Raw genomic sequence first — 26,094 nt, forward strand, 5'->3', positions numbered from 1 at the left:
AACGAGAGGTTACGGCCTCATTTGAATATATGAATGCATAACAGCCTCCTCCTTGCTGGGGCGTGGCATCGTTTTACAGTCACACAGCTGTGGCAGTGTTATGGGACCATCTGCACAAGGCTCATTAAGATAGCCATAAGCTAATGTGGAGAAAGAATATGCATGGAGGGAGGGAGGGAGGGAGGGGGGGTGTTTATTCATCCTTGTTCCTCTTCTTTTTCTGTAGAACAGCCTTACCCCAGTTGGGATTATTTCCAGAGAGAGAAGAAGTAGAGGAAGGAGGAGCTTGAAAAATCCCCTTTCCACTCTTCCAAAGTTGCACACTTCCTTCTGCTTGTGTATTTGCATGTGATGTCGCAATGGCTTCAGGCGTGTGTGTGTGTGTGTGTGTGTGTGTGTGTGTGTGTGTTTATGCACAAACACTGGTATCTGTCAGTGATTGAGAGCATGAGGTTCAAAATATATCTTCTTATTGAAACTGTGCTGCTTCATCTTTTTATGACGTTTAAGATTTTATACTGTTTTACTAAGGGGAAGTGTAATGGAGCAGAATTTACCTTGTGAGGCAGCCGAGGTCTCATGAGATCATGATCATGAGAAAATCCATTAGCTACACATTTGAAGAAAAACCAAGTCACTTCTACTCAATCATATATGGGGAACTACTAGCCAGTAATGGTGTAGCGACAGGCATGGTATAGGTTAGATAATTGGATAATCCAGTTACCTGCCATACATTTTCTGAAAGTGTTGGATAATTGGATAAATTCATATCCTTGGACTTGCTAGTGTTTTTTAACCTTATTAAAACATAAAATACAAATCAAATTGGCAAAAACAAAGCTAGCTTTTGTTAAAATGTGAGACTTATTCATATAAAACTGGTTTTAATTTAGTATTAATATTAAACCTTTCCAATGTGAAGTTTAAAATTAGTAAAATTACAGTTTGAAGGAGTAGTTTGGGGGATTTCCAGTTAAAGGACAGAATGATTAGTACTTTCATACCACCTCTGAAGTTCACTGTAGGAGACTGGCTAAAACTACAGGAAGTAAATAAGATTTTTCCACGTGATGATGAAGCTGGTGAGATTTGGTTAAGAGATAATGGGTAATTAAGCTATTTATGCTTTAGTTGCACACTTTTTGTAATCATTGGGTTTAAATACACTGTGGGGGATTGATGTATAATATACTGTTCATGATAATTAATTTTAAATCAAGTTCAAGAGGTGCTGATGCCAGCCATTCTGTAATAACACTTTTGCACAAAGGAACAGTTTTTGATGCTGCTCTTTTGCTTGGATTTTTTTGTAAGAAAATAGTATTTTTCTTGTTTTTGGAGATATTAGAAAGGTCTTAAAAGTCACTAAATTTGTTCTTACAAAGGCTTCAGATACCCTGATGGCTTTTATAAGTGCAGCTGAAATCATTTCTCTTTTCTGATGTACAAACCCAGCTCATGGCGTCAGCGAGGAGTGTTTTCGCGGGCAAAAGCACAGCCGTGTTTTCAGTCGATAGAGAGTGTACTTGTTTTCTGGCGGGCCGTGTCAGTGCAGGCATTAGATAACGTTTTATTTGATGGTGTTCAATGGCTGACTCGTCCTCACCTCTCGCCCAGGCCTCTCCTGCTCTCCAGCCCACATGCGCTCCCATGTAAAGCCAAACACACAGACATCCACCCACTGACTCACACACACGCACACTCACAAACACACACTCCCGCTCTCTCTGCATCCTTCCTCTGGAGGATTCTGGCAGTTGTTTATGTTATTGAACTGGTTATCACATTACAGCTGGAACACCACCAGGCTCAGAGAGAAAGAGTCCTCCCGCTCTCTTAAGAAATAAAAGAAAGGCGGCGAGAGTGCAAGCGAAAAACAAGAGCAGAGGGAAGACTAGATAAGAATATGTTCAAATGCTTTTGCAGTGCACTCATCAGCATCACCATGTTTCTTTACTTGTTTTGTGGAAACAGAAACCATGTCTGTCTGTGATCTTTCCAGAATACTTTAACTACATTTATTAGTGATTTCACAACAGCCTTTAACCTCCTCTAAACTGGATAACCAGATGTGTGACTAACTGAATTGCCACTGCAATAGTTAAAGTTCTAATGGGTTTATCCACTGGTTAGTTGTTATGGCCAGACTGTAATTAATGACAGAAGAAGCAAAACTGGAATTCTATATTAGTGTCTGATGTCAAAGTAACAGATTTTGATTATTCATCACCCATCCATCCATCCATCCTTCCTAAGTAGCTGTAGACCTATAATAATATCCAGCTGCTTTTTTATGTGCTTGCAACTGTCATAGTTCACATACAACAGATACAGCTCAAAAATATTATTGTATTGTACTGTAGTTCGTATGTGTACTGAGTATGTGTGTCAGAAAAGTTGATACTCTGACGCTGACTTATATTAAAATTTGTCAGATTAGATACTCAGTTGCCACAGTATAAAATACCAGGAGTGACACCTTTGCCTCCTCCTGCTGACACAGAACTTCATAAAACACTGCTGCAAGAAGGCCCATAAGCCTGTCCCTCACTAGCAGCTGAACACATGAACAGTAGGGCAGTAATCTTGGCAAAGCATCTTAAAGACTGAGGGCCTTTCACATAGGATGCATGTGCTGTGTTGGACTCTGCAGCCAATTCTTTTCTATGCACTGTGCAATAGCGGCATCCTGCTGTGTCCAGCAAAGCACAGCACAAGTGGGCTGCCTGTGGAACACTTGTGCATCACACCATTTGCTATACATTCAATAGAAATGCAGAATGATATGGAGCAGGCATGATTAGTACATGTAAAAATCATGAGTGGCTACAAAAAAATACATAGTACTCCCCCCACCCCTCAGTCAGTGCACGTCGCTTCCTTTATGAAAGCGACTTGGTAGCTCAGTAAAGCTTTCATTTCAATAACAGAGATTAAACAGTCATCATAAATGTTAACCTGGCCAGCACACACGCTAACGTTAGCCATTGGCGGTAACTCACATTAGCCGGCTAGGGGGTATAGCTGATAATATAATGATAACATTAATGTCTGAATTGAGCAGCTCTTTATCAGTTCTGTCACTTGTTAATTTTCTCTTAAAGTTCCTGATTGAAGCCTGAGAAAAGTCTACCAGCTATCTCATAATCTATCTTATGTGTTCTTCTCCTATTAAGTTATACAATCAAATATGACTGAATGTTGGTAAATAACTCCCTGTTGTAGTGGAACCTTTTGGATGAAAAGAGAAGAAAAACTCTGCACTAGAAGTTATGGAAACTTCTTTTCTGCTCTGTTTTGCACACCCAGCAAGAATACATAATCCAGATATGTGTTTTTTCTTTTTCTCTTTCACCCCATGGTTTCTCATCCAATCCAAAGAAGTGCTGCGCTTTCAAATCCCCTCTCTTCTTTCCAGCTTTCCTCCTTTTTACAAACAGATACTCGTCCTAAATATCTCAGCTGCGCTCCACCACAATTCACTTTGGAGAGAACTATGTCTGACAAAAGCGTTTGGAGAATGTTCAAGAGGGGTGGTATCTCCAAATTCCTGAATAAGGCTTGTGTGACGGAGCTTTTCTGTCTCCATCAAAGGAAGAATTGCATTGTGTGGCTGCAGAATCTAAATGCCCGAAAAGTTTCTCTCTCAACAATCTAAAGAATATTAATACTCTGTGATAATAAACAGAGTTGAAGTTGTTCCTTGACTTTAATGTGACCTTAGGATTATAAGATCCACATACAGTCAAACTGTTTTTACACAGTGGTGATTGAAGTGAAAACCAGGGTTATTGTGGGTTAAAATGATTATGGATTAACATGACAGCATGGTTTTCTCCTTGCTGTAATGCCAGCACCGGCTTCACTGAAGCAAGGCAAAGGAGCTTAGTGCTTTTAGCCCGTAGTTCTCTTCTCTGGTAGCATCTGTTGTTACAGCCGGACAGAGCAAACACACACTCGAACCACTCAAACACATGCTGAAGGGTCATAAAGCCCTGTTTTTAATGTACTGAGGGGGAGACAGAGTGTGTGTCTGTGAGAGTAGGTGGGTGATACAGTATGAAGTAAGGGTTTTCACAGAGGACAATTCCTCTGGAGTCACAACAGGTGTGTGCGTCTCTGTGTGTGTGGATTGCAAAGGGGGAATTATGAGCCGGGTACTAAAAGGAGGAGGGGTGGGTTAGAGGACTTATGAAGGGTCCCCTCTGCCCCACCTGTAGCCTGTCAGCTGTTGTAAGCCTGTTAAAACGTCAGCTGTTTCTGAGGAGAAGTGTGTGTATGTGTGTGTGTGTGCGCTTGTGTGCATGTCTGTTAGTCAATGTCAGGGAGCTTGTGGAGGTTGGGGGGAGGGCTGGCTCTGTGTGGCACTCACCGCCCCATTGCACATCAAACGCCTTGTCCCCTCTGGGGATTTGTTAGTGCACAACACAGCGGCTCGTGCTTACGTTGTGTGCCATGATGGTCTCGTCTTACTTTGCCTCTTTTCTGTTCATTGCACTTTGACTCAATTGTTCAGTTAAAGAAAAAAAAAAATCAGAATCAGAAAGCATCTCTGAAACAATGTCTCTATTTTGTCTCTTTATGAGCAGCAAGTTTGATTCCTTACATGACAATTGAACCAAACCCTAAAACTTTAAATATAATTAAGATCTTACTGTACAAAAAATGAGTCCAAAAGAATCAGTCATGATCAAAAAACTTCAAGTTTAAATGTTAGCACTAAATATTGAAAATTACTTTCCTATCTAAACTTTTATTTGTTAGACAGCAAGAAGAATGTGGTAGCAACTTTCAAAGGTGTGACTCATGACCTGACAGCGTGGTCCTAGAGCTAAGCAGACTGTGTTTCAGTTTGACATTGTGGAAACTTTGATAGCGCTTTGGTTTCAGCTGTTGGCTCTGACACTGATCTTTAAGTGTCGAGAAGTAATTTTGACTATGTCAGCTAACTTCCACTCTTTCATCTTTGTGCTTGATAGAATAGCTGCATGTATCATTTAAAAAATCTGGTAAATTAAATCACATTTAATGTTCATCTTGAACTGCTTTTCTGTTTTCCTTTATTCTTTCTGTTTGGCAGTAGTTGCGTGTTGATAGATTCTTTGTGCAAGGGGGCTTATTTTGTTTCGTTTTCCCCTAACCAATCAGTAGCAAATGAACCGTCAAACCACAGCTGAAGAAACTGTTTTAGTAGTTTCTAGGAGCAGTAACCTTTGAGATCTAAGCTGATTTGAAAGCTCCTGAAACACTTATCACTATTTTATTTTCACATTACTATATCTCTGCTTATCCTGATGTAAGAAGACATTGTTTACATTTGGCCCAGTAAATTCAGATTGGTTCATTTTTATTATTCCTCCTGCTATTGGTATGGAGGGCCAGGCTACTATATCAGCCAATTTTAGCTTATTGTCAGTCCAGGTGGCATGAAATAATCCTCTCTGTGTTTGGCAAAAGGCTTTGTAACACTTCAAACATTTCAGTAGTACAATTACAGGTAATTATATGGCAACATGTAGTGTTTACCACAGGCATGCTTTACTTGCTTCTCCAAAGAGGATCTTGTTTTGTGGTTACACCAACTCCCAAGTCCAAAGCATGGACTGCAGCTCTGCTCTGGAGATCTGGAGGGCTCCTCTAACCAGAACCTGCAGCAGGTGGGGGCTGGTTTATGTGCTCACTGCAGCTCAAAGCAGAACAAAGACTGCCATTAGCAGCTGCAGCGCAAAGCGGTGTATGAAGTTGTGAGATTATCCACAGGCTGAGAGAGTCACAGAAGAACCAGCCCACCCCACGCCTCCATGTGCTCTGATTTTTTTTCTTCTATTCACTCAGCTGATGGTCTTCCAAATAATAATTTACAGTAAGTACAGACATATAATAAGCTCAAATTCCCAAGTCACCAACATCACTAACAACCAATGGTATACATTACAGGAGGTCAGAGCAAGTGAGCTTTGAAATCTGTGGTAATAAAGGTCTCTTGTTACGTAGAATGACCATTTAGGAGATAATTTTCCTCCTCCAGGCCTCTCGATCACAACAGCTCTTTGAAATTAACATAGGTGATCTTTTGATTCCAGACGTCTGCTCTTGTTGTGTGTGTGGTTTTTTTTTTTTTTTCTTCAGGGCGTAAGCTGAATGTCTGTTGTCCTGCACAATGCACTATGTCATGCTGGCGTGGGAGTCACAGGTGTTGAGTGATTTATGGCTTTAATTTACTTGATAGATTAAAATATGATAAAGTTTCACGCACAGGTCATTAATTAGAATAACTGAGCCAGCTGTAATTTTACTTTAAATCGCTTGGCAGGGACATGGAAAAAGCTTACTACTACACTTTACATATTAAAATGTATACTGTACACAGGAAGGCATGTTGTTAGTCAACAGGGATTGATTTCCCTTACGAAGGCAATGGTACTTCATTGATTACTCCATAAAATAAGCAGAAATCAGAGCGCTGCTTAATTTAGTGCTTTGTGTTATATTAAAGACAGATTCAAAGGGGAGTTTGATGTTAATAATCTGTCCCTAAAACTGTTCCTGTGTTGGGCAGTGACAGCCTGGAAAAGCGGTGCGCTTGGAGCTGCAAAGAGAGGCTTTTATGGGGTGGGGGGGGGTTGCAGCCTTTGTGGAGCCAGCTGAGTGAGGCAGACAGTTGAAGGGAACAGGTTGCTGCGTCTGTTGGGGCTTGTCTTGCTGCTCTTGACTTCTAACCTATAGCTGCGACAGCTCCAGGGGCTAGGAGATACCAAATTTCCCCAGATTGAGTGAGCAAGGGCTAGATTAGATAAAGACAAATACAATACTGGTCGGTACTGTGACATACAGCAGTCCCTAAAGGTGTTCCAGTGCAGTCTCGTGCTATTTTTAAGTAGCTCACATTCTGTGTGTAGTTTAGATTTATTTCTTTGAAAATGTTATAAGCTTATCCAACCATGGATATGCCTGAAACACCTCAGTGGGTGGCCGCTTCTCCCTACTTTCCCCTGACATGTTGACAGTGCTGGTGTACAGTCACTCCTGCTCTGGTGTATTTTCAGAAGAGTAAAGCAAAAGATGGGATAATTTACATGGAAAAATATTGGCAGATACAATCTGTGGGCTACATTGTTGAGTCATTGCAGAATTTTTTACACACGCCCTTACCAAAACCACTGACAATGCCAATTCTGACACCAGAGCCAGTGAATTTATGGTGTTGTGGTTGGTTGTAGACTGGACATTGACACTACTTTGGTAGTGCCCAAACTACCTCAAATAGATCCTTCTGATGCAGAGAAGCTCCATGGCTTATTTCTGAAGATGTCCACAGAGGAAGTGATGACTTTAATTTCGCAGCTAGCAGAGACCATGGAAAGCAATTGCTGGCGACGCAAAGTGTGCAGGTCCCGAGTTAAACTTTTTTATGACTTGAAAGCAAGAGATTGAAGCAACTGCTAGTGAGAGTGCAGGATACCATTGATTGACATATAGCAAAGTTTTAAATATATTAGAGGGTTACCTAGGCGACTGGAGTCTGGAATGTCTGCTAAAAGCCAGCTGTCAGCAACAAAGCAATGCATGACGAACGAATTACTTCCTGTGTGGACGCGCCTTAAGGGTGAGCTCAGGGCCCTATCGGAGCAAGCTCATTTCTGCAACTAACCCCTAACCCCCTAACCCTCCTCCAGCTTCATTTAATTAATTACATTTTTAAAATTTTTGCTAATCTAATGTGTTTCAGTTGGAACTTGCTCATTTTGAAGGCAGTTTTGAATTAAAGTAGAACTCTTAAATACTAGAGTGCCAAACTGGATCTATTGATTTATTAAGTGGCAAACAATTACTTGCTTTACTAATCATTTATCTTTTTCGTAACTTCTTGACTGATATATTGATTTACATTGTTAAACTGCACATCTTTATTGGTCCCACAAAAAGAGACGTCAATGGCTGCGGAAATTCTAACAACAGATTTTAACTGTTTTTGTCATTATGATCTCAACAATTAACCAGTTTATTATGACATAAAAGGATTTAGCAGAGTTAATGGTTTTGCCTCATTGTTTTGTACTTCTTCATTTGCATCACATCCCTACCTTAATGGCTAAAATCAGATGCAAAAAAATGAAAGCAAATTCAATGTGCTTATCTTATATTTTCTGAATAGACATACATGAAAATAAATGGTGAAAATTGAATTGAAATTGGTTTGATCCACTCAAGATGCTTTAGGGCATCTGAAAACCTGCTGGTTTGAAATCACTAGATTTCTAACATGAAATGTAAGTAAAACGAAGATTGGCTCTGGATGCTGGCACAGATAATGTGGAGTAATTAGACAGCCTCATTGTTTGGATGAGTACGTTCTGTTGGAAATGTTCATCTTCTGAGCTTTATTATGCTGTGAGATTTGTCGTAAGGATGTGAAAATGTGGAAAATTCCTTAATAATGTAGGTCACAAATGCGAGAAAATAGCTCACACTAGTGCCACACCAAAGAAAAGCTTTGTCATTTTTTTTTAATTTACCCCATCCTCGGGAGGGAGGCAGATTTGCATAATCAGGGTATTCACTGTCAGACCCTTGAAAGCATATCATGCTTATTCACAAACCTATTAGTCATTTGGTACAAAGACAAAGTACCAAATAAGCTCGTCTTCAACAAAACCTCTTGAGTTTTTCTTTGTCATGGCACATCACTCAGGTGGCACACCTTTCACATTGAACAATACGCAAAAACAAATCTTTTTGCCTTCTCTGCAGCTGTTCCAAGGATTTGCAGTTACATGGATGGATGTTTATCATTGCAAGAGCTGAAGCTTATATGCTTTTGTGTTTCCTTTAAACATAAATACACTTGCCTCTGGGCAAAGGAGCTGCTTTCTTTTACTGCTCTGCTAAAGAGGAGAGAATAGATATCCTTTGCTTAGTGTTTGTGCCTCCCCCACCTCTCCTCAGTGCCGGATCCCCACCACATGTAGCCAGCACCACACAGTCTTGGCCCGCGCTTGCAGTCAGTTGTCAGTGAGAGCGGAGGTAGGCTCATAGATCCCCATTTTAGGCTCCGGGCCAACACAGTGTGTTCAACACGGAGAGCCCCCAGGCAGTCGTGCACACGGATGACAAATGTGGATGGCAAGCGGGGGAAAAAACCTGGAGAACGGGGCAGAAAGATAAGGCCATCTGAGCAACCGTGTTTGTTGTCGAAGTAATTGTGCCCTCAATACTCTGACATTAGGATTGTTGGGTTTAGTAGTGGTGTATATTTTCCTAACCATGGGCAGATTTCCTGTTCCAGATACACAAAGGGAAAACATTTTTTCTTCTCTCCTCTTACAGATTTATCCATATAAGTTACTGCTGCAAGATGAATATGGCCTTTGGAATTTTTGCCCCTTGTTTAACCCGTTGGGTTCTTGGCACATACGTGCCTGCACCCATACATGTATTCACTGTGTGTGGAAACTCAATGACACAACTGTTTAGCAGACTCCTGGCCTCCCATTTCCCACACCCTCCGGCCCCCCTTTGGAGATTTCAAGGTCAGGAAAGGGCACGGGCTGAGATTCATGTCTTGGGAAGCAGAGTCGCTGTTGCAAAAAAAAGTCACAGAGAGCGAAGCGCTCCTTTTACAGTGGTCGCTGTCAAACAACCGTATCTTACCAAGATCAGATCTTCTAGGATTTGGATATGGCATCAGATCAGAACCGTCAGCAGTGGTCCACATTGGAGATGACGGGGAGGTGGAGATGTTGCAGTGTAGCTGTTAAAGTTTAACGGCAGAATTTCAAAATCGCATATTGAACGGTAGGGCAGAAGGGCACAAGACATTACCGGTGTGTTGAATTCTCCGACAGCTGAGCATTCGAGCATATGTGTGTATTGCATTGCATTGCCTTTGTGTGTGTGTGTGTGTGTGTGTGTATGTGTCCAGATTTTTGGGGGGTGGGGTTTTCAGAGAGTCCAGAGGATCAAAAGGTATGTAGGCAGCTGCCACCCTGTTGCTAGCAGCTCATGATCCAAATGGAAGATGTATAGACACACGTACACAAGGGATAGACCGGTGTGCAACAAGGATCTCACACCCTCAGTTAGGCAGCTAGTGACTCCCTTACTCATTCGGGACACATACATATAGCAATATTCTGTTTAGCCTATAAACTGGGAATTACAATAAACACTATGTCAGAAGCTTAGTAAAATTAGGTTGTTAGTTATCAAAACACAAGTTATTAACTTTTGCATTTATCAGCTGACGATTTCAGCATTCCAACATGTTTTTTGGGGGGGCATTTCTCAGTTTTATTGTCTTTCATGTACTGCCAACAAACAATCTCACTGTATAATTTTACCATAGTGGAGCAGATCAATCTGGCTGTGATGATCACTAAAGTGAAAGTTTGAGTAAAATAATCAGATCAGATATGAGATAATAATAATTTTATGCTGAACAAAAATGCAGATTTTTTTTGATAGTGTCCTGCACTGTTTTTTTGGGTTGTTTTTTTTTGCTGTGGCATATAATGTCAAGTTTCATATTTTAACTATCAGTTTAAACTTCAAGGAATGAGATTTATATTTAGAAAAGAATCTATTGTTCAATTAGTTATAATTCAATAAAGTTAAATATTGACCTACTAAAAAATTGGAAATGCAAGGATTTGCAGTAAATGTGCTGAAATGTGAAAAAAAATTCTTTAAAGAGCTGACCAACACACACCTCATTTGCTAACATAGACTATGATGAATTGGTGGCAGTTGCTGAAGGCATATTAGGGCAAAGGGTGACCTGGGAGGGGTTTATGGGTAGAGAGGGGGATGAGTGTACTGTTTAATTGTGAGGAGTGAGGTAGAGTGACAAGAAGCAGCAGCAGAGGAGGGGGGCTTGGTGGTGCTTGGGGTCCAGTAAGAAGGGTAATTTGGGGCGTCCAGAGTGAGGTGTTCCACCAGCAGTTGTCACTTCGGCAGTCGATGGTGGGTGGAGTGGCACATGTGCTGCTCTAAGCTGGACTGTCTTTCTATTCAGGACTTTGTATACCTCTGCAATCTTTGACTTGGACTACTTTGGAACTATTGACCTCAACATTGTGTTTTGTTTTCTGCTGTGTCATAGAACTTCCAATACAACTTTTTGGCACCAAAAATCTTCGCTGGTAAGAGCAGTCGATAGAGATGTTACAGTTGGTTTGATTAAATTGATTTGATGTGAAATGAATGCTATGTTTCTTAAAACCATGAAGAGAGAAAGTCGTTTTTTTTTTTTTTTCTTTTAAGATTTCACATTACCTCGTCTCTGTTTAAAAGTCACGTTTTAGCTGAATTTCTGAAAAAAATGTTTTTCATGAACATTCAGAGATTTCTCGGGTCTCTAATCAGTCCAGGAAGCAATCAGTAGGTCTTTACGAGGTAGATATGGAAGAGTGCGAGGTGACTTGCTGTGTGGCCGGCTGTCCTTTGTCAGCTGCTGAACTGACATCTACCCAAGTCCCGAATGTGCTGAGAGAGGCTCAAGAGTGGAGGAAGGGTCTGTTGTAGTGATTTATGGTCGAAAGCTTGTGTTGTTGTGAAGCTCATAACGTCACACCTGCTCTTTTTCTTCCTTGAATTGAAGGCTTACATGACCATTAATGGTGAGTTGAGTGCCATGACGCTTGTGCCCTTGACACCTGTTAAAACTATGTTCTGTACTTTACGTATGGTGAGATGTATCGCATTGAATACAGCTTTTGGGGTTCTTTAACCTTTGCGATTACCCTGTTTTTACTGTGCTTTTTCCCAAAAAAGAAAAGAAAAACACAAGGTTAATAGCAGGAGGTTGTTTTATCCTAGAGATAATAGGCTTATTTTGATTTCCAGGCTTAAATTGATTTGTCTGCCTTTGTGTTGTTTGTAGAAAAAGAATTACATCAGGAATTTGAAGGGTCTTGTTCTACAGATGGGAGATTATTACATGGATCGTGCGCTGCACTGCTGTTGGTTGCTCCATAGTGATCATCATTTAATTTTGGGATGATGACAGGAAATACATTTTCCTTTCTCAGCATGGTTATGATGTTTTTTCTCATTTCTACAAGTTTTATTGAGTTGCATTGGTGCCTTCTGCTTTTTAAACCAGTCAGAACAAGAGTGGATGGACTTGCAGGTCTCCAAGCAGCTGCTCCGCACTTGTTTTGAAAGGTTTCTTGACAACAAAGCCGACCTGGCTCAATCTCCTGTGACTAGATTGAAAGATGCCTCTCTGAGCTGAAGGAGCTTGTGCTTTCTAATGACCACACACACACACACACACACACACACACACACACACACACACACACACACACACACACACACACACACACACACACACACGCAATCATGACTGAGTCTGTGTATATCTGTTACCAAAAATGTTTTCTATAGGGAGAGTGAAATTGTTGAAAGGACTACAGTTACTTCTTAGAACAGTGGTGTTTGTGTGTGTGCGCCACACTCCGTGGAGTGTTTATTATTACTGAGTACCTTTAGCATACTTGCGGTGCCCACATTACACAGTTAATGACAGATAAATAAACATAACGTTTGTGGTGGATGATAAAAATAGGTAGGTATTTTCGTGCTGAAAAAAAAAAAACAGAATTCCTCCTCCCACTCACCTGCATTCATGAAAATAAACCTGACAGCACTTGCGTTAAAGCACTATGTGTTAGAGCCAGCCGGTTGTCTTGATCTTACCTGTCTGGCTCTTGCATAAGGTCCCATTGATGAAAACATGTTCGACTAGTGATGTCAAACTATCGTACACACGCTGGCTCGGGCATGCACGCCCTTCGTCCTCGAGTGTCACATTGATGTCATTAGTGTTTTGTCTGGCGGGCGTTCTTCTTTGTCACATACCTTTTGTTATTGTGCCGCAGCACATTTGAAACGATGGGAAAAGCTTTCAGGGAGGAAACCTGGATTCCACCAGACATCTCAAGAGTTGCATTTCAAAACTATTTGCCCTAATGAGGCAGATTATAGATTATAAATGATCTGATCTCAAAGACAAACAAAGCCCAACGTAATGGGTAGTACTTGAATGAATAATAAATTCATTAAATACTGCCGCTGCCAGAATAAGTCTCATTCATAAATCAAATTGCAGCTGTTTAATTTGCTGTAATCCAAAAAAACAAAACAAAACACTGTATGTAAGAGCTAGTTCAATGTAATGGCACAGCGTTGATTGATTAGTTGTTTATTTAGTCATTATCATACCAGTTTATCATGTCATTTTTTTTATGTCCTAAAACTGTCAGTAAATAAAGAAATTTATGATCACAGGAGTTCTCAGCCTGAGGGGAAATTATCATGTCTGAAAAACAAATATATCCAACTTACAATTACACAAACAGTAAGAAGAAGCAAATTATGCACATTAGAGTATCTCCAAGCACTACGTATCTGAAGATTAATTAACTCATTTTAGATAAGGTTATTTGATCAAACAAAAATAACCATCAATGGCATGTTTAGCTGAGATTTTAGACATCGGTTTCAGGTCTTGAAAAAGCATCTAGAACAGCGGTCTCCAACCTTTTTTGCGCCACGGACCGGTTTATGCCCAACAACATTTTCATGGACCGGCCTTTAAGGTGTCGCGGATAAATACAACAAAATAAAACTAGTACCGGTACCGAAAAAAAGAAAATTTATTCATAACACACGTGAAAACACCCAGGAAAACCGAGTAAACGATAAAAACGATAACAAAATAACGCTGAAAACCGATTAAAAAGCCTGAAAACTATACATTTCACACCTGAGCCTCAACTCTCGCGGCCCGGTACCAAACGACTCACGGACCGCTACCGGTCCGAGGCCCGGGGGTTGGGGACCGCTGATCTAGAAGACTCAATTTGATTTACTTTAAGTGACTGTAATGCACCTTTAAATCGATGCAGGAAAACTTTAGAACTTGTAGTGACCTCTTATACATGCAAGGCCACAGCAGATCTTCAAATACATTTAAAAAATGCCTCAAGCCCTTATTAGATAATCTGAAGGATTTCTAATCAAGAAACGGTTTCGCATTTTTCCTATTTGTCACAGTTCTTACGCGGTTACACTTTATCATTTTAAACTCCTACCACTGGCTCCTCTAATCAGTCCACACCTTTCAGGGACAGGAGTGCCCCTGAGCATGTTAGGAGCTTTTATCTTTTGGTCATGATGTAACCCAACAGGCCAAACCACATTGTCCATGTTGGTGATGCAGTGACAGGGGCAGGTCTCAGATCAACAACAAATTACAGTTAAAGTATTGTATGGCCTGCCAACAAGTCCCCTATACTCCACATGGTTTCTAAACTTCAGCACAAAAGACATCTTTGTGAATCTGTGTTTGCACTTGCATACAGTATATACGTGCATTATGGGTATTACCGGGATATTTTTGCTGTATTCATGCCAGAGGCTATGAGCACAAACAGCAGATCAGTGACAGTTAGGGCGCCCTGTGTTAAGTGCGTAGGTGTGTTTTTTCTTTTTGTGCGTGCTGTTGTTTGTTTTTTTGTATACATGTTTGGGAGTGTGTGTACGTGCTCGGTCAGACTGCAGTATTGATAGCGACCCAGCAGTGCGGGCGTGATTCACAAGCCATGAGGCACAGATCTTCTTACCACCCCTCCCATCCCATCTCATCTCTTGCCCCAAACCACCACCACCTCAGAAGTGCTGCCCTTGCACTGCATCAGCCCTACCCACTCTTTCCCCACCTCTCTAAAGTCTCACCCATGATTGGTTAAGAGGAGAGGGGGGAAGGGGGAAGGGGAGATCATATTCCACTGCCAGGGTTGGCAGCGCTGAAGCACAGGCACAATCGCAATCATAAGCCAGGCTTCAGATACGAGGCCAGCAGCTCCCTCCTCCTCGTCCATCTCCCTCTCCTCCTCCACTATTTGTCACCATGCCCTCCCTTTACTCCACCTGCTGATATTCCACAAAATCAGCCATAGGGTTTTGTTGATATTGTAAAGATGCATGCTGGGTGATCTGAAGCTTGAGTGTGCTGGGAGCTGTGTCCAACAGTTGCCCGGGAACATGAGGCAACAGGCTGTAAATATCACACAGCTGGTGCTGGCAGAACACCCTCAAGGTTGGGCTCGCCGGGTCACATTTTCAGTGGCCCAGTTACACGCCAACCTTTTCCCAACCCCCAACCCTTCACTCTCAGCCCCATTGATGGTTCTATCTGTTTCCCAGCGAGGAGCAAATCTATTAGACTTCTTCTTTTCCTCCTCCTCTTACAAAACCCGATTCATTATTGTAATGCATCTTGAAGCTGGTGTGCAATGCATGAACCTTGGCATTAATGCCTTCAAGATGTCAGTGTCTCAGTGCCTATATGTGTTTGCAATTAAGACGGGGGGGGGACTGGAAAAGACCAGGGGAAAAAGTGGTTAGAATCCCAAGTGGATGCTTTTCATTTGTGCAAGAAAAATGAAATTTCTTCAAATTAATTTTCAGCTTACGAATTAATCAACCGATTAACACTGGTTTGAGCTCGGCCTGCCATTTAACCTTCAACCTTTAATTGCCCCTAACACTGGAGAGTTTATTTCTGGTCCTTGTGTTTTTAATGAGGCAGAAGAGCATGTTCATATTGATCACTCTTCTGGTCTGCTACATCTTTTCTGTTTTTGGTCAAATTAAACCACAGGTGCAAGACCACCTCAGACACCTGCTGATTTGATTTCATTTGATTCCCAGTTGAACAGAGCATCTGATTGGATCATTTGTCAAATTGTATTTTGTCCAACTTGTCAGACCTATTTTGATGGAACCTTGAGTGATAAATGAATATTGGTAAATTATTGATCCATGTCTACCTCAAACTGAGCCACAGATCAGTCATTTTCCAAGCCTGGTGCAGAGGTCATGACTTCAACAGCTATATCCAGGCAAACTGCACACATGTTGAAACATGAAGCCCTGAACTCCTGTGCAGATACTTAGGCTATGTCTGTGATATTTTGCCAGCAGGGCCTGCTTAATGATATTTTTATATATTTCATTAGCAGTCAATATAATTTTCTTATATTTATATCATGACAAACGGTCACTGTTACTGATAGTGCACTTTAGCTTCCTTTAGAGGATCATGTATCTTTTTGCCAGTGACTGCAAAAACCAACAAGTTTGCTGGTTTGATTCTTTTCACGTAAGCTGTACCACAGAGAGCAATTTGTGATACCTAGCTTTCTACTGATTTTTTTTTTTTCTTTTTAAGTTTAGTTGTATGAGGTACTCTCTTATAGTCAGCATATTATGCATAGTAAATGGTGGCTGGTGATGTGCCAGCCACCATTTGCCACCATCTCCCTCCTGTCAGACAGGAGGAAAAACTTATTTTAGGACCAAAAAACAAAACACATTTGACATCAATTGACCAGACAGTCCTGTCTGACACAAACTGACTATCAATCCCAGCATCAGTAAGAGTTATCGAAGTGTAATTTGAATCGAATCTTTTACACTGTTTAAAATTTGTGTTTCTTGACTGTGGCTTTAAAACACCCGATACTTTTCCACTTTGTGTTGTTAGCCAGAAGTCACATGAACCTCCCCAAAGTGCCAGCTACATCAACATTGGTAAACAGCAGCCGGTGATTCATGGGGCATTTTTTGGATTATGTATTCTTCACTTAAATGCCACTGGCTGGTGATTGTGTACCTCGGTTCAGGGTCACTGTCTGTTGTCTGAAAAAGACATTTTTTTAGCAACTTTAATGGATGCTTTTTCTCGACAATAAGAGAGTTTATTGCCTCAGTAATTTTCTTTGAACAACTGTGTGAACATTGTGCCAGTGTTGTTGGTTTTTTTTTTTAAATTTTACTTGGTCCTTAAGTTCAGAACGGCCTGTTTTTACAGCTTATTTTATTTCCTGTGTTGAATTTGTTCTCGGTTTTCATTTTTGTGCTGGTTTAACTCCTGGATTTGTGTCAGTTTTTTCATAACCATTAAATGTTATACGTCTGCTGGGTATTTAAATTGACCCTCATTACAGTTGGTATAAGCACATACATATAGGTTTCAGACAATTCCCATGACATTGGCAGCTTTCTGTCCATAAAGCGTTAGAAACTGATTTTAGTCTAGGTTGATGTAATCATAGCTTGGGCTCGAATGGACAGCGCATAGTGGGTGTCTGCAGTGGAGCTGGTTGCGATCAGCTTTAGCAGATGTTGGTGCTGAGTGGGAAAAGTAATGGATTTCTCTGTAGTCCTTTGGCAAGGCTCCAGCAGCCGAGAACCATCTTCACCACCACCACCACTACTCCTCCCCCTGACGGCCAACCCTCTACCGCTGACTGTTATCTCTTTGCTCCAGGCTGCTCCACTGCCACTTTACACACCAGGATGGTAAAGAATGGACATACAGGAAAACACACATAAACACAGACAAGCACACAGACAGATAATACTCAGGCCTGACCAATATAGACGCGCTAGTGTTGTACTGGAGATTTATCATATGGGCATACCGATAACCTTCACCCAAAAATGTTTTAAGCTTAATGACTAATGTATTTTCTGTTCATTATGAGCGAGTAAACATTCATCAGCTTAAAGATCATTGGGGGAAAAAAATGCTCATAACTTTAGAACTTTTCTTAGGATCATCATGTTTCTTTTTAACCAGGCTTATTCTGTCTCAAACTCATTTTTGCAAATTAACTCAGTACAATGATATAAGAGTCAAGTTGGGGCAATGTCTAAATTAGCATTTTCTTACATGCCACGCAGTCTATGTTCATTCACACTAGTGAAAATAGCATATAACATACATTTGTAGTTATTAGCTGACATTGCAGGGTGCAGTGCGACACTAAAAAACCCGTGCCTGAACCCATAACAACAGGGAAAAACTGCTGAAATAAAGCACTTGTAGTGTATTTTAATTAAAACTGTCCTGTTTCAGGTTTTGTTCTGCTTGAATTATCACTCATTTCTGACCCAAATATCTCACAGTAGCTGTCAGACTTTAGTGTGCACACACAGAGATGCATCATCATCTGATTACATCATATTGTCCATCGTAAAAGCCAACAGAATGCTATACTGACAGAGATCACGTTTAACCCAAACACCCTCTTTTCCTGCTACATTTTGTGGCATGCAAGTGTGTCTCTTTCCCTCCAGGTTCTGGCACATTAAGCCCGTAGCAGAAACATTGGTCGTATTGAATCGGAAATATCGAGGGCAGTGTTAGCCTCGGGGGCAGCCAGGCAGGTTGTCAGAAGGAAGGTCAGTAGTTCACAAACCTTGACTGGCTGGGAAAATCTGGATGGCATGCCCTTTAGCAAGTCATTTAACCCCTGATTGCCCAAAGGAAGATTTTTTTTTTTATTGTCTGACTGTAAAAGACAGTTGCAACATGAAGCTTCCAGCTACGGCTCTGCATAAAAGTGAAGCAAGTTATTGCAGAATAGAGCATTCTTGTCAACTTTTTCCTCATGAATAAATGTTAAAATCATAATATAGCCCCTGTACCTCGTGGGTTTCCACCCACATCATTGGAATAGAAGATTTGATGCTTTGAAATGTTTAACAGCCATAGCAGTAGATGTCAGGAATGGTGATGCACTGCAATATTTTCTAACCATTCTTTTTATGGACTAATCTTTGTTACAGACTGTCCTAAGGCTGTGACCTGCTGTGCCCTCTCTAGAGCTTAGCTGGCACATTTCTACAGTAACAGTATTTTTTCATTTTTATGCTCTTTATGATGCTCTCTTAAGGCTCTTTAATTTGATGACCAGATTCTCAGTAGGCTTACTTTTCTGCATCGTGCCTATTTTGTCTGTCTGAAACAGCACATTATAATGGATTACTTTTTTTTTTTTTAATTGTCAGATATTTTGAGGCTGGTGGGTTTTTTTTGGTACATACTATAGAATGTAGTGTGCATCTTCAAAGGACACTGAAGACGACCCCAAACTGATGTAATTAAGAAGAACAGAAAAGAACTGACATCTTGTACAAATACTTTTTTTCATTTCTAGATTTCTTGTGTGGTAGTGCGTCTCTGCTTTGGTACAAAGTGTATGAAAACATCTCGCATTAGAAGCCACAGAGCTTTATCAACTTCAAATTGCCCAATTTATCTAAAGAGATGATGAATTTTTCATCAAACCTGAACAGCCGATATTTGTGTTTAAAAACTATAGAAATGTAGCACAGCTGTACTTTCAATGATTGCAGTTTCCTTAAAAGTTCTATATTCCTTTTATTCAGTTTACTTAACTCCAACCATAATAAATTGTTAAAGACTAGCCTTTCAATGGCCTCTTGGGGAATAAAGCATATAAACGCATTAGGCGTTCCCCAGGGTGCTAATCTGGGTCCACGGTAGATTCCTAATTATCAGTGTTTATCTTTTCATTGTCCAGAGCCTCTCTATCACTCGTGTCTGCTCAGTGAAGTAACAGACACACTCCAGGCTCTCCGCTTCCCATGTGAGAGCAGAGATTCTGCCTGACATCAGACATGGGAAGCGAGCTGCAGCAGCATGAAGGGTAAAAGGTCGAGACTTGACCACCCCAGGCAGATAAAGCAGCCTTTTCATGTGTGATCAGCCCACAGCCTAAAGACAAATCCCTCAGTTTGCTGCCTTTGAACTTCACTGCAACTGCAGTGAGTCCCCTACTCGCTCTGTGGCTGACAAAGAGAGAATGAACGCACACCCTATTATTTTATTAAAATGTTTCGCCACCACTTCTTTACTTTCCTTCATTTGAAGCTGAATGAAAGGAATGAATGTGCAACATAAAGAAATGCCTGCTCTTTCCAGGAGTACACTAATTAGGTGATCCAGGTAGAATTCATTATCCTTTGCTAGTTTTCCTATTAAATTGGTGATACTGAAAATGGAGACGATGAGGATGAACGAAAGCGGATGAGATGGATTTTTATAAAATAATTTTGTTTAAGGGGCTGGAACAAAATATGTGAAAGATCTTGCCAGTATAATACATTCAGTTCCTGCAGCTCACTGTAGATGCTTAGTGTAAAAAATCGGGCTCAGGCAGCCTCCAGTTCTCCATCAAGCCTTTTTACAAAGCAATTATGGCATTCATAACACTCTTTCTTCAGCCCCCTTCCACTCTTTCCCATCAGTGCATAATTCATAGGCAACTCATCTCCAAAGCTAAGCCAATTGCATCCTCTCTAAACGAGCATGCAGTGCAGCTCCCACAGCAGCACAAAAGGAATGTCAGTCTCATGACAGACTATTTCACGTTCTTTGTTTCATAAGAATGGATGTAAATAGAGGGCGTTCTTCTGCTGCTGCTCTCCCAGGTAGAGGGAATGCAAACAATGCTGCGGACCTGATGTGTGTACTTTCTGCTTTCCAGATGATTTAGCTCTGTAATTCTGCCACTTGGCTGCCACTGTGTGTGTGTGTGTGTGTGTGTGTGTGTGTGTGTGTGCGCACGTGCAGGCTGTGCTGTGTGTCCACACAATCTGTATGTATATATATATAGAGCGCTATTTTTAAAGATGAACCGTAAATAGTAGTAACAGGGCCTAAAACGGTCTTTGCCTCTGTTGCCATTCCTGGGCTGCTGCCGTCTCATTCATTCATGAGTTTGCATGAATTTGCAGAAACACTCTGGGCTTTCTCGCTCTGACTTGCCCTTTTAAAATATGGACTTCGTGATGTACCCATCCTCTGTTTTTGATCAGGCACCGTAGCGTATCCCAGACCACCCTTATTTCATGGTTAGTTAGACGTATGAGTGAATTAGACACACGTTTTTACACTCGTCATCTTTCGCTGTTCTGCATGGAATTAGGTCAGCATTCAGTTTAGGTAATAAGGCGTAATGATATTAATGGTCAGAAAATGACATTCGCCATCCTGTCTTTTAAATATGAAGTGTCACTGGAGATCTGCCCACTCATTTTGTTTGCAGATGTGTCGGGTATCTTTCGTGAGAAAATCTGTTTGAAAAGACTGAAAATTGCATTTCAACCACATTGATTATTTATATGGATATTTCATGGATTTAAAGGGAGAATAATTCCCTTCAGCATAGTGCAGATCGTCATATTGTCTTGTCACTACTGAGCTTCCTGTAGAGAAATGATCAATGCATAAGACGGTGTTTTAAAAATGGGAAATGAGCAGAATCCGCAGACTCTCTAATGTGCCTCTGATCGGGGATTCACATTCGGCGTGTCAGGCGGCCTGGGCCGGGCAGCCGGTTGCCGTGGGCGACCACCAGATCAGTGATGTGGCGGTGATGCCTCTAATGAAGCTGACACAGCACAGCCTCCCGACTCGCGAGCCCCTGAGGGCCTCTTGCTCTGCATGTAGAGCCACAAACACTCCCACCCCCCTCACCTACTCTTCATTTCACCAAATGTGCTTCTGATTTGATAGTGCCTCAAATGGATTGCTGCATCATTTATTCTCTTGTATATGTTGGGTTTGTAGTAGCTAAATAAGGTCACAATATACAAACAAAGCCTCGCTCTCCTTGCCCTTTTCAGAATCTCTGTCTCTCTCAGCCTGATAAATGTCTCTTGTGTTGTTTTCCAGAAGCTGCCCAGCTGAGGTGAAGGGGAGGGCAGAAGATCCTAGTTCAGCTTGAGTGTGGATGACCTGCCCCCAGAAACAGGACCATGATCTGAAAAGCGTGCTGTACACAGAGCCCCGTTCTTCCTTTCTTCCTTCTCCCTCTTTTTTTGTTTTTGTTTTTTTCTATCTTGCTGGTGAAAGCCTCCCTGCCTGGGTGCTTCAAACAGGGTCAGTGTGCACAGCGAGGGCAAACTGAAAGCGAATAGAGATTCAAAGAGGAGGAAAAGTAACAGCAGCCATCCGTGACCTCACATCTTGTCACTTTCCCCTGATCCTCCCACTGCAACACCAGAACCATGGGGAGGAAAAAGATCCAGATTCAGAGGATCACTGACGAACGCAACAAACAGGTTAGAACAAATGACCTGAACTGTCATGATATGGAAAGTAACTCCTGTTAAACTTTCCTGTTTCAGAAACCATTAGAGAAATTAAAGAACTAAAGTTTTCAACAAAGTTAATATAAGTAGCTGGATAATTATAAATAGCTGGATTTGTGGATCAGTCCTGTGGTATTTGAAAATGAATCCTGTATTGACCCTGTTTCATGTGCATGCATAAGGAAATCCCAAACGCCCTTGTAGCGAAGAATATGATAAATGTCATGCAGTGTTAGGTAATCAAGATTTAATATTGAATTTTATTAAATTTTTTCAGGAGCTTAATTTCATAAAAACTGGCATAATTATTGTAAGGAACTTGTAATATAAAATGAACACATTAAATAGCTTGTTTGCAAATGTGGTCCATTGCTATAGACATTATGTTGTTCATATAAGAAATGAATTGCACAGCTTATACATTATGATGTATATTTATAATAAAGCTAGACCTTGCAGTTGTTAAAATGGGGTAAGTATCTCTGCACAGACAGCACTAGATGACTTTGATATGTCACCGAGTGGGTTTCTTCTGCTGATAGCACCACTGTACCACAAGGCAGTTGTATCTGACCCATCTGGAGTGATCGTGGGACAGTTTGTGTCATTACTTTATCTTCTTCGGTCTCAGTTTCCACTTGCTTGAGAAACTTGCAGCAGAAAACACAGGCAGCACACAGTCCAGACATTGTTGTTAACTTTGTTAATGCACTCATTAGCTATGCTGTAGCTAAATGGTTACACTGAAGGCTAAAGACAAAATTAACAACCACACACATATTTGTTTAATTTCTGAGCTAAACTTCACGATCCAGTCGGGAGTGTTAAATGACCCATATATAGCCAGTAGATGCAGGCTTTCACTGAGCTGATTTCTCTGTATAGCTCTCATCTGTCCTGCTCAGATCTAAGAAAGAAATGATCATTTTCACTTTTCCAGCACTGAATTCCATTGTGGTGACAGAATACTTTAGCTCAGGCAATAAGAAATTCCCACCGGGATCCTTTCCGTTTTTCATATGTCCCATGTAGCACGAACAACATAGTTGCAGCTCTCTCAAGAGTGCCACAACAGAACAGTATAATAGCATTGTGTTTTATGAGGCTCATATGTGTCAGGGGGTTTCTCTGACACCTCCCCTTCCTACAGTGGAAAAAGGCAAGAAAAAAAAAAAGTATGATATTTCCCCAAAAAACAGACTCAGTCCCTCTGGTTACATCAGTGGCATTGTCAGAGAGGATGAAAGGGTAAATGATCCATCTAAAATGAGTCAACTGGTAAATGGGCTTCGCTCCATTGAGCAGATTGAGTAATGGATTTGACGTGCCCACCTTCAAAAACAGAGAGAGACGAAAAACAAGATGGAGACAGGCGTAGGGAGAGAAACAAGGTGCCTGACTGAATAAGACCCGAGCAGTGTAAAAGCGAGGTGGCCGTAGGGTTTGGAAAATCATCCTCAGATTTCTTCTCATCAATCTTAGCAGGTTGCATTTCGATAAAGAAGAGGAAGCAGTGCCTGCAGGGGGTCGGTGAAGTATGATGACTTGTTATTCATCAGTACACAATTGGACATAAAGGAGGAATGGGTTGTAGCTGTTTCTGCTCGAGCAGCCAGTGTTTGTGTCAGGTGTTGAACAGTCTATCAATAAGGTGATGAACTCTGTGGTAATACATGATCATAATGTCACAATCCCAAATTAATCATTGACTGCGATCAAGCGATTTCCCCGCAGAAAATGGTTTCTTAATCACTTTGTCAAACCAGTCAGCGTGATGACATTCTGATGCTCATATCGAACCGAAGCTGTAGTGAGCATTTACATTTCACCTTCTCTCCCCCCCCCCCTTTTTTTTCTTGTTTATCTGATGTTCTCAGTGAGAGCAGTTGACACAGTAAAGCAGGATTCAGTTGTTCTCTCAATGACATTTAGTGTTTGATATGGAACAGACTATGAAATAAGTGGTTTTTAGATGCTTTCTCTGTGTTGCTTCAGCTAATGAACAGTGCAGCTTCTGAAAGGAAATCAAATGAATTTTGGAGTACATGCAGCCCGTCACCCTCCTACATGTTGATTCAGAGATGCTGCCATAAGCTCTGCAAAATAAACAGCGTTCAGAGTGTGGGCCCCGGCTGGAAACATGACAACATCTCAAATACCACATTTCTTACAAAGACAAAGATGCATGAAAAAGAACAGGACTGGCATGTTGGAATGCTTTGATTTATTTGTTTATTTCTTTTTATGGAAGAGTGTTTGTCACATCAAAGATAACACAGAAAGAGTTGACTTTTCATTAACACTGTGACCCATTTTAGCAAGAAGATGTAAGAAGAAGAAAGATTTGCTGCCAGAAATCAAAGAATCCTGAATCGCTAATCAGATTTATGTTAAGCAACAGCTGTAGTGCATAGTGCAATGCAAGAATTACATTCATCATCGGGTTGTTTTGGAAATTAAATTTCAAGGAACAAGAAAACTCACTTAAAACTATTACTCCAGGGATGCTAGTATAAACTATCCGCTTAAGATTTATGTTTTTGTTTTGCTAACACTGACCCCAAAGTTAGAGATGATATTTTGATTCAGATTTTGGGGCAGTTGCTGTCCAGTATACTGCTCCTCCATCTGTTTTTCTTTGTTAAGTCTAATGAGTATTGTAGTCGTGCATTTAGTGTCACTATTATTAGTCCATCATACCAAACTGATTGGAGAAAACGTGATTTCACAGACGTCTCTGTGATGTGTAGTTTTAAATATTAAGAAACCCTTGTGCCTCAACTCTCATTGCTAAGCATTTTCTGATCATTCAGATTAGAAACTGTTAAATAAAACATGCATGTGCAGTAAGCAAATGGGACTTTATCAGTTTATGGTTAATTCAGATGATCAGCTATTAGACACATCAAAGCACTTCTTTACATTTATGCAAATATTTATTGATTTTAACATTTAAACCAGCTCCTGATACAGATTTAGCATATTGTAATGAGTATTTCTGTATTGTCGCTGAGTCTAAAAGTAAACTAATTTAAGCTTGTCGTGCCATTAATTTTTTGGGGGGTTTTTAACATAGCTGTTGAATTAATTGTAGGCCTGTAGATCAATTAATCGGGGCAATTTCATGCAAAATGTTCCAGTGGGAATTCACATACCCATCTGTAGAAAAAAAATAGATATGAGTCAGGTGTACACTAATCCTCAGCGGCACCCCCAGCCAACTTTACAGCTTTGATGCATACATTCATAATTCAGCTAAAATCTGAACATGAACTTATCCAAGCTAAAGATTGCTCTACAAAGTTGAGCATTTGCTTTTTGCTTCCATCTAGCAAAACATAGAATTCTAAGCCATGTTTCTGAATGTGCATGATCTTTTACACATGAAAAAATCTCATGTGCAGTACTTTTTAATGAGCCTTGAAGCAGCTTTCAATAAATGTTTTAAAATATCTGTGAATGGAAAAAGGTAATTGTGCAGAATTTTTTCTTTCACTGCTAAATAAGTTGAATTTCAGCATTTCAGCTGATCTAGATTTTTTCCAAGTGTAGCCCATTGTTGAAGAATAATCAGTCTCCTAACTGAAGTAGTTGTAGTTATAGCAAATTTACTGAGAGTCCACAGGATTAACATTTTAGAACAGATAACTTTTAGTAGTTGTTGGAATATAGTCATGCATAAAGAAGTATTTAAAAGTCTAACGATTTATGAAGCATTAAGCATCAATCTGTTGTGTGGTGTCCGCAGCGATGTGGACACTGTATCGGCCTGCTCTCTTGAAGTGAGAAGTGATTGTGAAAGAAAAGCTGTTGACCTCCATTCCTACCTACACCTGTGGCCACAAGCTGTGGGTAGTGACCAAAAAAATGAGATACAAGTAGTGGAAATGAGCTTCCTCGGAAGGGTGTCTGGGCAGAGCTGCTGCTCCTCCATATTAAAAGGAACCAGATGAGGTGGTTTGGGCATCGGACTAGGAAGCCTCTTAAGGCATCTGTGAGGTGAGATTTTTTTGAGCATGTCCTTCTGGCCGGAGACCCCAGGGTATACCCAAGACATGCTTGGGTAGCTTGGAACACTTAGTGCTCCCCTCAAAAAGAGCTAGAAGAGGCTGC

At 40.8% G+C, this 26,094-nt stretch overlaps 1 protein-coding gene across 9 annotated transcripts in view; it reads left to right on the plus strand.

Moving 5' to 3' along the window:
* The window catches only part of mef2d (myocyte enhancer factor 2d), a 101,178-nt gene that overhangs the window by 16,269 nt on the left and 58,815 nt on the right, over window positions 1-26,094 (plus strand). For 7 of the 9 annotated variants that reach the window (XM_084943970.1, XM_084943973.1, XM_084943976.1 and 4 more), the window contains exon 2: window positions 21,563-21,951. In XM_084943970.1, the coding sequence (XP_084800096.1) occupies window positions 21,898-21,951 (54 nt within the window). In that variant the 5' untranslated portion in view covers window positions 21,563-21,897. Of the gene's footprint in view, window positions 1-10,871; window positions 11,145-21,562; window positions 21,952-26,094 lie in introns of those variants that run through there. The other 2 variants (XM_084943971.1, XM_084943972.1) reach the window with 2 other exon arrangements.

Source organism: Perissodus microlepis, chromosome 11 (assembly GCF_051167445.1).
Source record: "Perissodus microlepis isolate ML-2025 ecotype Zambia chromosome 11, ASM5116744v1, whole genome shotgun sequence".
Lineage (NCBI taxonomy): Eukaryota > Metazoa > Chordata > Actinopteri > Cichliformes > Cichlidae > Perissodus > Perissodus microlepis.